General features: G+C 53.4%; 1 protein-coding gene across 1 annotated transcript in view; it reads left to right on the top strand.

Moving 5' to 3' along the window:
- NLRP13 (NLR family pyrin domain containing 13) overlaps positions 1 to 12687 on the top strand; it is a gene marked incomplete at both ends in the record, with an annotated part of 31892 nt that overhangs the window by 1780 nt on the left and 17425 nt on the right. Inside the window, 2 exons of the mRNA XM_080644047.1 lie at positions 6944 to 7307; positions 11073 to 12657. Coding sequence (XP_080500173.1) covers positions 6944 to 7307; positions 11073 to 12657 — 1949 coding nt within the window. The remainder of the gene's footprint in view (positions 1 to 6943; positions 7308 to 11072; positions 12658 to 12687) is intronic.

The following is a 12687-nucleotide window of genomic DNA, read 5'->3' on the forward strand; positions in this document are numbered from 1 at the left end:
TGAAAAAGAAGGATCTTTTAAAATATATATTTTTTATTAATTTCAGAGAGGAAGAGAGAGATAGAAACATCAACGATGAGAGAGAATCATTGATTAGCCGCCTCCTGCATGCCCCACACTGGGGATGGAGCCCCCAACCCAGGCATGTGCCCTTGACAGGAATCGAACCTGGGACCCTTCAGTCCACAGGGAGACGCTCTATCCACTGAGCCACACTGGTTAGGGCAATAAAATATATATTTTAAAAAAGAAACATCAGTAATGAGAGACAGTCATGGATTGGCTGCTTCCTGCACGCCCCACACTGGGGATGAGCCTGCAACCCCAGCATGTGGCCTTGTCTGGAATGGAACCCGGGGCCCTTCAGTCGGCAGGCCGACGCTCTATCCACTGAGCCACACCAGCCAGGGCTCGACGTTTTAAAATAAATCCTATCTGCTAAGGGTCCCCCTAGGCCCCGGAACATGGCGGGCATGGTGGCGACCCTGGGACACCTCTTTTAGGCGCTAGGATTTTGCTGGATCTGACAGTCTCTGAGCCCCCAACACCCTGAGATCTGGAAGAAAAAAAAGAAAGGAACTTAGGGTTTGGCTCGGGGACAGGAAGGCTGGGGTCCAAAGATTGGTAAGGATTTACATTTTTTAATTTTTGTTAATTCTCACCCGAGGATATTTTTTCCCATTGATTTTTAGAGAAAGTGGAAGGGAGGGAGGAAGGGGAGAGAGAGAGAGAAAGAGAGAGAGGGAGAGAGAGAAAGAGAGAGAGAGAGAGAGAGAGAGAGAGAGAGAGAGAGAGAGGGAGAAACATCGATGTGAGAGAGACACATCAATTGGTTTCCTTCATGCGTCTCCACCAGGGAGTGAACCAGTGACTCTTCAGTGTGTGGGCTGATGCTCTAACCCCGTGGTCGGCAAACTGCGGCTCGCAAGCCACATGCGGCTCTTTGGCCCCTGGAGTGTGGCTCTTCCACAAAATACCACGGCCCGGGCGAGTCTATTTGGAAGAAGTGGCGTTAGAAGTTTAAGTTTAAAACATTTGGCTCTCCAAAGAAATTCCAGTCGTTGTCCTGTGGATATTTGGCTCTGTGGACGAATGAGTTTGCCGACCACTGGACTAACCATTTAGCACACGGGCCAGGGCTGGTAAGGATTTTTTAAAAAATGCTTTCATTGATTTTTTTTAGAGAGAGAGAGGAAGGGAGAGGGAGTGAGAGATAGAAACATCAACGAGAGAGAGACATCCATGGCTGCCTCCTGCACGCCCCTCACCAGGGATCCAGCCTGCCGCTCAGGCACGAGAGGGGAATCGAACCCGTGACCTCTTGGTGCATGGGGCGACGCTCAACCCACTGAGCAACACCAGCCGGGCGGGAAGGCTTTTTATCAATGAGACAGAACCGGTCCTTTTCCAAGGAGACATGGGCCAGCTGGACTTGGTGACCCTAAATGTCTTTTACGGTAACTGTCAGAAAGGAGAGGAAAAAATAAACCCCCCAAACCCCACTCACCCCTGAAGGGAAGTAGGCTTCCTGGCTCCTTCCTGTTAAATGCACCTCGGAAAGCAGATAGAAAAAGCACTCGTGGGCCCTGCCGGGCCTCCTATATTGGCGGAGGCCCCCTTCCCATTGGCTGGGGCTGGGGCTGGGGCTGGGCCTGGTCACTCCTCTGCTTTAGCGCAGGTTTGAAAGCTTAGCCTCGGGGGCTCGAGGTGAAGGTGGGCCCACGGCTGTTCCCACAGGTGCTGCCCTGCTGTTCCCACAGGTGCTGCCCTGCTGTTCCCACAGGTGCTGCGTGAGTGTGGAGGAAGCCCGTCCGTCCGACCGTCCGTCCGACCGTCCGTCCGGCCTCTTAGATCCACAAAGAGCAGCCTGGGAAAGTGGCAGGTATGGAGGGCGCCCGGGATTCCTGGAGTCCGTCCAAACGCTCGCTTTCCATTTGGAAGCATCCAGAGCCATTCCCCGCTTGACCTTGCTCACCTGTCCAGTCTCCCTCGCCTGGAGTGTCATTCTACTGACCCGATGGGGGGCCCAAAGCAGAGGAGGAGGAGGAGGAGGAGGAGGAGGAGGAGGAGGAGGAGGAGGAGGAGGAGGAGGAGGAGGAGGGGGAAGAGGAGGAGGGGGAGCAGGAGGGGGAGGAGGAGGAGGGGGAGGGGGAGGGGGAGGAGGAGGAGGAGGAGAAGGAGGAGGAGGAGGTGGAGGATGATGATTATTGGAAAGGAAAAACTGCTTGTAACGTCTGTGTTTGCAGGCCCCGTCAAAGGGAGACGAGAGAGCGTTTAGGACACACACACACACACACACAGACAAGTAATTTTTCCTGGTTCCTTTCCAATCCTCCTCCCCCCACCCCCGCTCCCCCTCCTCCTCCTCCTCCTCCTCCTCCTCCTCCTTCTTCTCCTCCTTCTCCTCTTCTTCTTCCTTCTTCATCCTCACCCAAGGATATTTTTTCCATTGATTTTTAGAGAGAGTGGAAGAGAGAGGGCCCTAACCGGTGTGGCTCAGTGGATAGAGCGTCGGCCTGCGGACTGAAAGGTCCCAGGTTCGATTCCGGTCAAGGGCATGTACCTTGGTTGCAGGCACATCCCCAGTAGGAGGTGTGCAGGAGGCAGCTGATCGATGTTTCTCTCTCATCGATGTTTCTAACTCTCTATCCCTCTCCCTTCCTCTCTGTGAAAAATCAATAAAATATATTAAAAAGAGAGAGAGAGAGAGAGAGAGGGAAAGACAGAGAGAAACACTGATGTGAGAGAAACACATCCATTGGTTGCCTCCTGCATGAGCCTGACCAGGGCCCGGGCCAGGGAGGAGGGAGCGTGCAACCGAGGTGAGTGCCCTTGACCGCAGGCTGACGCTCTATCCACTGAGCCAAACCAGCTAGGGCTTTATCACAGTACTAGAGGCCCGATGCACGAAAATTCATGCAAGAGTAGGCCTTCCTTCCCTCGCCTGCCAGCACCTGCTTCCCTCTGGCACCCAGGACCCAGGCTTCCCTCCTCCAGCCACCGGCAGGCACCCAGGAGACCTGAGCTGCTTCCTTCCTCCGGCCGCCCCCAGGCCCCCGGGACCCGGGCTGGCTTCCCTCGGGCCTTGGCTTCGTCAGGAAGGACACCTGGAATGACATCCAGAAGACGTCCGGTCTACTCAGCATAATACCCTTTTATTATTATAGATTATTGACTACGTTCCCTGTGCTGTACTTTACGTCCCCATGACTGTTTTTATAACTGGCAATTTGTACTTCTTCTTTTAAAAAAATATGTCTTGATAGATTTCAGAGAGGAAGGGAGAGGGAGAGAGAGATAGAAACATCAATGATGAGAGAGGGTCATGGATCGGCTGCCTCCTGCACTCCCCCTACTGGGGACCGAGCCCGCAACCCGGGCATGTGGCCTTGACCGAAATTGAACCCAAGACCGTTCAGTCTGCAGGCCAACGCTCTATTCACTGAATCAAACCAGCTAGGATGGCAATTTGTACTTCTTAATCTCTCCACCTTTTTTCACTCATTTTTTTTTCTAAATTTAAAAAAATTGGTCAATTACAGTTGACATTCCATTTTCTATCAGTGTCAGGTGCATGGTGTGGTGGTTAGCCCAGTGGTCGGCAAACTCCTTCGTCCGCAGAGCCAAATATCAACAGGACAACGATGGACATTTCTTTGGAGAGCCAATTTTTTTAAAAATATATTTTATTGATTTTTTACAGAGAGGAAGGAAGAGGGATAGAGAGTTAGAAACATCGATGAGAGAGAAACACCGATCAGCTGCCTCCTGCACACCTCCTACTGGGGATGTGCCCGCAACCAAGGTACATGCCCTTGACCGGAATCGAACCCGGGACCCTTCAGTCCGCAGGCCGACGCTCTATCCACTGAGCCAAACTGGTTTTGGCCAATTTTTTTTAAACTTAAACTTCTTCGAACGCCCCTTCTTCCAAAGAGACGCGCCCAGGCCGTGGTATTTTGTGGAAGAGCCACACTCCAGGGGCCAAAGAGCCGCAGGTGGCTCGCGAGCCGCGGTTTGCCGACCGCGGGGTTAGACAATCGTACCCTTGATGAAGGGATTCCCGCTGAGAACCCACCTGACACTCACTACACGTAGTGATTACACTATCATTGACTCGATTTCCTGGAAAACAGCATGGAGTTTCCTCAAAAGATTAAAGATGGGAACTATCCCGGGACCCAGCGATTCCACTTCTGGGACTTTCATCTGGGGAGAACTCCCAAACACGCATTCGGATCCGGGGCTTCCTCACTGCTTCCCAGTCGCTGATTGAAAACGGCTCGTTTCAATTGGAAATGGCTGATGCCCTGGGCGAACCCTTCGGTGGATAAAGCGGTGGCTTTCAGGTGAGTCTGCCTTGCTCCTGGCTTCCGTGGGCAAGCAGTCAGGTTTGTGATGAAATGGTGTCACGGCGGGGGTGGGAGGTGGGGGGGCAGGCCAGGGGGGCAGGGGGGTGGGTTCCTGGAGCTGGGAGAAGACAGTCTGTCTCTGTGATTTTATCTTATCGATTCATTTTTAAATTTAATTATTGTTTTTTTTAAAAAATATTTCTTTATTGACTTCAGTGAGGAAGGGAGAGGGAGAGAATCATGGATCAGCTGCCTCCTGCACGCCCCACACTGGGGATGGAGCCCACAACCTGGGCCTGTGCCTATGGCTGTCTCTGTGATTTTATCTTATTGATTCACTTTTAAATTTAATTATTGTTTTTTAAAAAAATATTTCTTTATTGACTTCAGTGAGGAAGGGAGAGGGAGAGAATCATGGATCGGCTGCCTCCTGCACGCCCCCCACTGGGGATGGAGCCCACAACCCGGGCCTGTGCCTGTGGCTGTCTCTGTGATTTTTATCATATCGATTCATTTTTAAATTTAATTATTGTTTTTTTAAAAAATATTTCTTTATTGACTTCAGTGAGGAAGGGAGAGGGAGAGAGAGAGAAACATCCATGAGGAGAGAGAATCATGGATCAGCTGCCTCCCGCCCGCCCCACACTGGGGATGGAGCCCACAACCCGGGCCTGTGCCCTGACCGGGAATCGAACCGTGACCTCCTGGTTCCTAGGTCGACGCTCAGTCACTGAGCCATGCCGGCAGGGCTTTAATTTTATTTTTCAGTTACAATTTGCAGGCGGTGGTATTGCTGCCTCTGATCCCAGAGCCTCCTCAACTCTTTCTCCCCCTTCCTCGTCTTTCGTTGGTGGATGAGGTCTCCCAGGTGCCGGCAAAGCCCAGACAGGTACTGGCATCAGTGGTTTTGGGGAGGGAGGGCTCCACTTACACCAGGCTGGTGTGGTTTTGTTTTTAGAGAGAGGCGGGGAGAGAGAAACATCGATTGGTTGCCTTCCCAACGCACCCCAACTGGGGACTGACCCTACAACCTGGGCATGTGCCCTGACTGGGGATTGAACCGGCGACCCTTCGGTGCACAGGACGACGCTCAACCCACCGAGGCACTTGGGCCGGGGTGGGTGAGTGTGGTTTTTTAGTTAGAAACCCATTTCTGCTCCCCCGTCCCGGCTAGCGATGATTTACACCTGGAGGAGAAGGGGTCAGAGAGAACACGCAACAGTTGAGTCTTGGTGGTTTCTCAACCTATCAGGACCTGCTATTCTGCACCTGCCCAGAGGGGGCGGGAGAAGAGCCATCCATCAGGGGGGCCCACAGACAGACCTGGGAGGAGGCTGAGGTCGACCAGAAGGCCAGTCCCAGGCTGGGGTAGGAGTGGAGCTGACCTCTTCTCCGGGTTCCTGAGATTAGAAGTCTGATTGTTGTGGGATGGCTCCTCTCTCTTCTGCTCCAAACCCTTCCCAAACCTAGTGTCCCTCCCCTTCTGGGACCCTGTTGGTATTTCCTTTTTTTTTTTTTTTTTTTAAATATATTTTATTGATATTTCACAGAGAGGAAGGGAGAGGGATAGAGAGCTAGAAACATCAATGAGAGAGAAACATCGATCAGCTGCCTCCTGCACACCTCCCACTGGGGATGTGCCCGCAACCAAGGTATATGCCCTTGACCGGAATCGAACCCGGGACCCTTCAGTCTGCAGGCCAACGCTCTATCCACTGAGCCAAACCGGTTTCGGCAGGTATTTCCTTTTTAATACTCACTCGAGGATATGTTTTTGTTGATTTTTAGAGAGGAAGGGAGAGAGAGAGAGAGAGAGAGAGAGAGAGAGAGAGAGAGAGAACCATTGATTTGTTGTTCCACTCATTCATGGATTCATTGGTTGATTCTCTTTTTCTTTTTTAATCCACACCTGAGGATAATTTTTCATTGACTTTTAGAGAGAATAGAAGAGAGGGGGAAAGACAGAGAGAAACATCGATGTGAGAGAAACACATCAATTGGTTGCCTCCTGCATGTGCCCCAACCAGGGCCCAGGCCAGGGAGGATCCTGCAACTGAGGTACATGCCCTTGACCGGAATCGAACCCGGGGCACTTTGGTCCATAGGCTGACGCTCTATCCACTGAGAAAAACCGGGTAGGGAGAAGATATGTTTTGATTCATTTTTAGACAGAGAGGGAGAAAGAGAGAGAGAGAGGGAGAGAGAAGCATTGATTTGTTGTTCCACTCATTCATGCATTCCTTGGTTGATCCTTGTGTGTGCTCTGACCAGGGATCAAATCTGCAACCTTGGTGTATGGGGACGATGCTCTAACCCAGTGGTCGGCAAACTCATTTGTCCACAGAGCCAAATATCAACAGTACAAGGACTGAAATTTCTTTGGAGAGCCACATTTTTTAAACTTAAACTTCTTCTAATGCCACTTCTTCAACATAGACTCGCCCAGGCCGTGGTATTTTGTAGAAGAGCCACACTCAAGGGGCCAAAGAGCCGCATGTGGCTCGTGAGCCGCAGTTTGCCGACCACGGCTCTAACCGACTGAACTACCCGGCCAGGGCATGTTTACGGTTCTCACTCTTCTTTGTGTGCAGGTCCTGTTCGTTCTGTTGGCCGGACAGGTCTCGGGGAAGCGGGGACCCTGGCGTGTGGGCAGGATGAGATCCTCCGCTGACATGGCTGTGGACGACCGCTTGTATGACAAGCTGCTCTCTCACCTGAGGCGCCTGGACCGGTATCAGCTGGAGGGATTCAAACTTGGCCTCCAGTCCCCACAGCTGCTGCCCGAGAGCTCCCCGAAGATCCCCTGGGCCAACTTGAAGGCGGCGGACCCCACGGATCTGCTGTGTCTGTTGAAGGAGTACTTCCCGGGACAGCAGGTGTGGGACGTCACCCTCCGCATCTCTGAGGACATGAAGCTGACTTCGCTCTGTGAGGAACTGAGGGCCCAGATGAATGGTGAGTGGGGCTGGAGGCATGGGGGGCATGGAGTTGGGGGGAACGTGGGGAGGATAGCGGGCCGAGGGGATGGAGACCTGGGGGAGGGGGAGAGGACATGGAGGGACGTGCGGGATGGGTGACCGAGGGGATGGGACATGATGGGGTTTGGGGGGGCCATGGGAGATGGGGACATCGGGGGATAGAAGCAAGAATGTTGCTGCTGGGTTTCAATATTTTTTTAATAAAATCTTTATTGTTGAAAGGATTACATAGATCCTCCTTCCCCCCCCCCCCCATTAATCTCTTCAGCCCACTCCTGCACCCCTCACCCCCAGGCCCTCACCACCTCATTGTCTGTGTCCACAGGATATGCATATACGCACACAAGCTCATTGGTGGTTCTCTTCCCACCCACCCCCCTCCCCGCTGCTGGATTTTTTTTTTTTTTGGTATTTTTTTTTCTAGTATATTTTATTGATTTTTTACAGAGAGGAAGACAGAGGGATAGAGAGTTAGAAACATTGATGGGAGAGAAACATCAATCAGCTGCCTCTTGCATACCTCCTACTGGGGATGTGCCCGCAACCAAGGTACATGCCCTTGACCGGAATTGAACCTCGGACCCTTCAGTCCGCAGGCCGTTGCTCTATCCACTGAGCCAAACCAGTCAGGGCTGTATTTTAATTTCTTTATTGGTTAAGGTATTACATATTTGTCCTCATCCCCCCATTACCTTCCCAGACCCCCTCCCCCACTCATGCCCTCACCCCCCTGGTGTCTGTGTCCATTGGTTAGGCCAGTGGTCGGCAAACTCATTAGTCAACAGAGCCAAATATCAACAGTACAACGATTAAAATTTCTTTTGAGAGCCAAATTTTTTAAACTTCTTCCAATGCCACTTCTTCAAAATAGACTCGCCCAGGCCGTGGTATTTTGTGGAAGAGCCACACTCAAGGGGCCAAAGAGCTGCATGTGGCTCGCGAGCCGCAGTTTGCCGACCACGGGGTTAGGCTTATATGCATGCATACAAGTCCTTTGGTTGATCTCTCTCCCTTCCCCCCCACCCTCCCCTACCTTGCCGCTGCTGGATTTTTATGGGCTCCACCCACATTGCTAGTAACAGACGAGATATAGGATCAATAAGTATGTCATGCGGTGTGTTAGAGAATGACACGTGCAATGGAAAAGAAAAGGCATAAAGGGGGTGGGGAGAGCCCAAGGCGTGTGACGTAGGGGGTCTGTGCTGGATTTATTAGGGTCAACCGCCACCGCGAGGAGGTAAGACTTGAGGGAAGACTTGGAGGTGAGGGAGTGAGCCAAGTGGACACCTGGGGGAAGAGCCGGACAGGGGGTCTGGCTGGACCCAAGTCCCAGAGGCAGGGAGGGGTTGGAGGTGTGGCATGGACTTTGCAACGTGGAGAGCTTCCAAAGTAGTTGGGCTGATGGAGCTGGGGATGTGACTCCCCCAGTCACCCCCCAAGCTTGTCAGAGAGAGAGAGCTGGTCCTCCTGAGGGCACCCATCAGCACCTAACCCCTTTCCAGCCCGGGGTTTCTCATTCCCCATCATCACGGCTTCTTTCAGAGATGGCTCAGGGTTCCCAGGACCCAGGCGAAGAAGAACCAGAACCAGAGGCCCCCGAAGAACTATCAGGTGTGTGCGCACGATGTGACGATGATCGCAGACAGATAGCTTGATGGAACATTTTATCGGGCCCACCTTGGCCAATTTTTCTTGAAGTTTTATCCAATAGACTAGAGGCCCAGTGCACGAAATTCGTGCACTGGTGGGGGGGAGGGGTCCCTCAGCCCAGCCTGCACCCTCTCCAATCTGGGACCCCTCGAGGGATGTCCAACTGCCCATTTAGGCCCGATCCCTCAGGCAGTCGGACATCCCTCTCACAATCCAGGATTGCTGGCTCCCAACTGCTCACCTGCCTGCCTTCCTGATTGCCCCTAACTGCTTCTGCCTGCCAGCCTGATCACCCCCTAACCACTCCCTGCCAGCCTGATTGATGCCCAACTGCTCCCCTGCCAGCCTGTATGCCCCTAACTGCCCTCCCCTGCAGGCCTGGTCACCCCTAACTGCCCTCCCCTGAAGGCCTGGTCACCCCCAACTGCTCTCCCCTGCAGGCCTGGGTCCTTCCCAACTGCCCTCCCCTGAAGGCCTGGTTGCCCCCAACTTCCCTCCTCTGCCAGCTTGGTCACCCCTAACTGCCCTCCCCTGCTGGCCTGATCACCCCCAACTGCCCTCCCCTGCTGGCCATCTTGTGGCAGCCATCTTGTGTCCACATGGGGGCAGGATCTTTGACCACATGGGGTCAGCCATCTTGTGTGTTGGAGTGATGGTCAATCTGCATATTACTCTTTTATTAGATAGGATAGTATTCCAGAAACGACACCCTTCCCCATCTGTTCTTCTGGTCCAGCTTGTTAAATCGGAGGCCACCCGCCAGCTGGACATTCTGTCTGATTCTACGCTAAGTTCTTAGACGCCGGTGTCTGTTTCTGGACTTTGTGTGTGTGTGTTAGGGTCGCCAAAGGAGGAACCCACGAGGCCCAAAGGGGTGAAGAATTCATGAATTTATTAGGTCATCTGGATACCCAGATGGGCTGAGCCCCACAATGTCACCAACAACCAAAGACAGGGAGTCAGAGGTTTTTAAGGGACCCGAGGCGGGCTTTTTCTGGGCGGAGAATTCTCTGTGCAGGTCTAGATCCTGGGAAGGTCTGGAGGGGAGAGAGAATGGTTTTAGCAAGTGGCATGTGGTCTAAGCAAGTGGAATGTCCATTGTGAAGGGGCCCAGAGGTCCGTTCTCAGGGGAGGGGGTACCAATTCAATTATTTTATTTTATTTTTTAAAAAATATATTTTATTGATTTTTTACAGAGAGGAAGGGAGAGGGATAGAGAGTTAGAAACATCGATGAGAGAGAAACATCGATCAGCTGCCTCCTGCACACTCACCACTGGGGATGTGCCCGCAACCAAGGTACATGCCCTTGACCGGAATCGAACCTGGGACCTTTCAGTCCGCAGGCTGACGCTCTATCCATTGAGCCAAACCGGTTTCGGCCCGATTCAATTATTTGATCAGACCTAACAGTGTTGCCTTAATAGGTAGCTGGGTATTTTTGTGTGTGTGCTAGACACTCCATCACTGCTCTAGAACGTTCTCAGTCCCCATCTCAGGGGTATTTGCACGAGCAGCTCTCCCTGCCTGAAAGCGTTTCTTTCTATGTCTTGGACCGGATGCTTCTCACCATTTAAGCCTCCGCTGATCCCTTTTCCCGCTTCCAAAGACATCCTTCATCTTCTCCTGCGTCGTCGTAGGTTTTTTATGTGTGTGTGTGTCATAAAACGAGTTCACTGTTGCTACCTTTGGACGCATGCCCCCCATCACGCCTCTTCCCCAAAGCGAGACCCTTGAAGGCAGAAATTGTTTATCTTGCTCCAGAAGATTTCATTCTTCATTTATTTTAAAAATGTTTTTATTGATTTGAGAGAGAGAGAGAGAGAGAGAGAGAGAGAGAGAGAGAGAGAGAGGAGGGGAGAGGGAGAGAGAGAAACATCAATGAGAGAGAACCTTCGATTGGCTGCCTCATGCATGCCCCCTGCTGGGGACAGAGCCTACCCAACCCAGGCATGTGTCCTGACTGGGAATCAAACCAGTGACCACTAAGTGCAATGGTATAACGGTCAAGCAACTGAGCCACACGGTCCAGGGCCCTGATGCCGAAATGCCTCCCGAGCATTGTTGTCGTTTGACTCGCTTCTCTCGCTCAGTCCACAGAGGAAGGTACCGAGTGAGGCTGAAGGCGCGGTTCCTGGCCATGTGGGACAACATCCCTTGGCCGGAAGACCACATCTACCTTCGTAACTTCAGAGAGCAGGAGCACGAAGAGCTGAGGCGCCTCCTGTACCCCAAGGGGTCGGGAGCCCAGCCCCGGACGATCGTGCTGCACGGTCCGGCAGGGGTTGGGAAGACCACCCTGGCCATGAAGGTCGTGCTGCACTGGGCGGAGGGCTTGCTCTTCCAGCACAGCTTCGAGTACGTCTTCTACGTCAGCTGCCACCACGTCAGAGACATGGAAGACACCACCTTGGTTGGCCTGCTTTCCCGGGACTGGGCCGACTCTCAGATCCCCATCGCACACGCCATGAGTCACCCCGAGAGGCTCCTGTTCGTCATCGATGGCTTTGAGGAGATGACCTTGCCCCCCGACGTGGACCACCGCCCGCCGTGTACAGACTGGGACCAGCGGCTCCCGGCGGCCAGCATCCTCCTCCACCTGTTGAAGAAGGAACTCCTTCCCACGGCCACCTTACTGGTCACCACCAGGGACTGTCACCGCGAGGACCTTAAACAGCTGTTATTGCATCCCTGGTGTCTACCCATCCCAGGGTTCACCGAGGGAGACCAGAAGGAGTATTTCTTCAGGTACTTCGGGGACCGAAACGAAGCCAATAAGGTCTCGCAGTGGGTCCGGAAGAACGAAGCTCTATTCCAGGCCTGCTCCGCCCCCCTCGTGTGCTGGACCGTGTGTTCCTGCCTGAAGCGCCAGATGGCCCGACGTCCTTCCTTCTGGCTGAAAGCCCAGACCGCCACCAGCCTGTACGCCTACTTTTTCTCCAGCGTCTTCGAGACGGCGGAGGTGAGCTGGTCAAAGCAGAGCTGGGCAGAGCAGTGGCAGGCTCTCTGTTCTCTGGCCGCCCACGGGATGTGGTCTTCCAACTTCACGTTTGCCAAAGAGGTCGTGGGGCACGGGCGCCTGCGGGCACCCCTGATCCGTCGTCTCCTCCAGCTGAACATTCTCCGGAAGGTCAGTGACTGCGAGGACTGCGTGACCTTCACTCACCAAAGCTTCCAGGTGTTCCTGGGGGCCATGTTCTACGTGCTCAGGGGAAGGGACGGAGCCGTCGGTGGCCTCTCGAAGCACCAGGAGATGAGGGTGGTCCTGGAGGGGGCCTTGGTGGATGCAAACTCCTACTGGCACCAGATGGCGCTCTTCACTTTCGGTCTCTTGAACCGAGACCTCGCGAGGCAAGTGGAAGACGCGTTGCATTGCCAGATGTCTCCCAGGGTCACGGACGAGTTGTTACAATGGGCAGAGGAGCTGTCGGTGTCCGACGTGGTCCCCTACCGTTTTGAGTTGCTGCCATTTTTTCAGTGCTTGTACGAGACGCAGGAGGAGGCCTTGGTCAAGCAGCTTCTGAGCCACCTGCTGGAAGCCGACCTGGAGGTGGGCGACCTGCAGCTCCAGGCGACCTCGTTCTGTCTGAAGCACTGTCAGAGGCTGAGTAAGCTCAGGCTTTCCGTCAGCTGCCTCATCCCGCAAACGGAGTTGACCGGCCGTAGGGACGCGTCGGGGTGAGTAACGCGGCGTCGTCTCTTCCCCAG

Source organism: Plecotus auritus (genome assembly GCF_963455305.1).
Source record: "Plecotus auritus genome assembly, chromosome: 10".
In the NCBI taxonomy this organism is placed as follows: Eukaryota; Metazoa; Chordata; class Mammalia; order Chiroptera; family Vespertilionidae; genus Plecotus; species Plecotus auritus.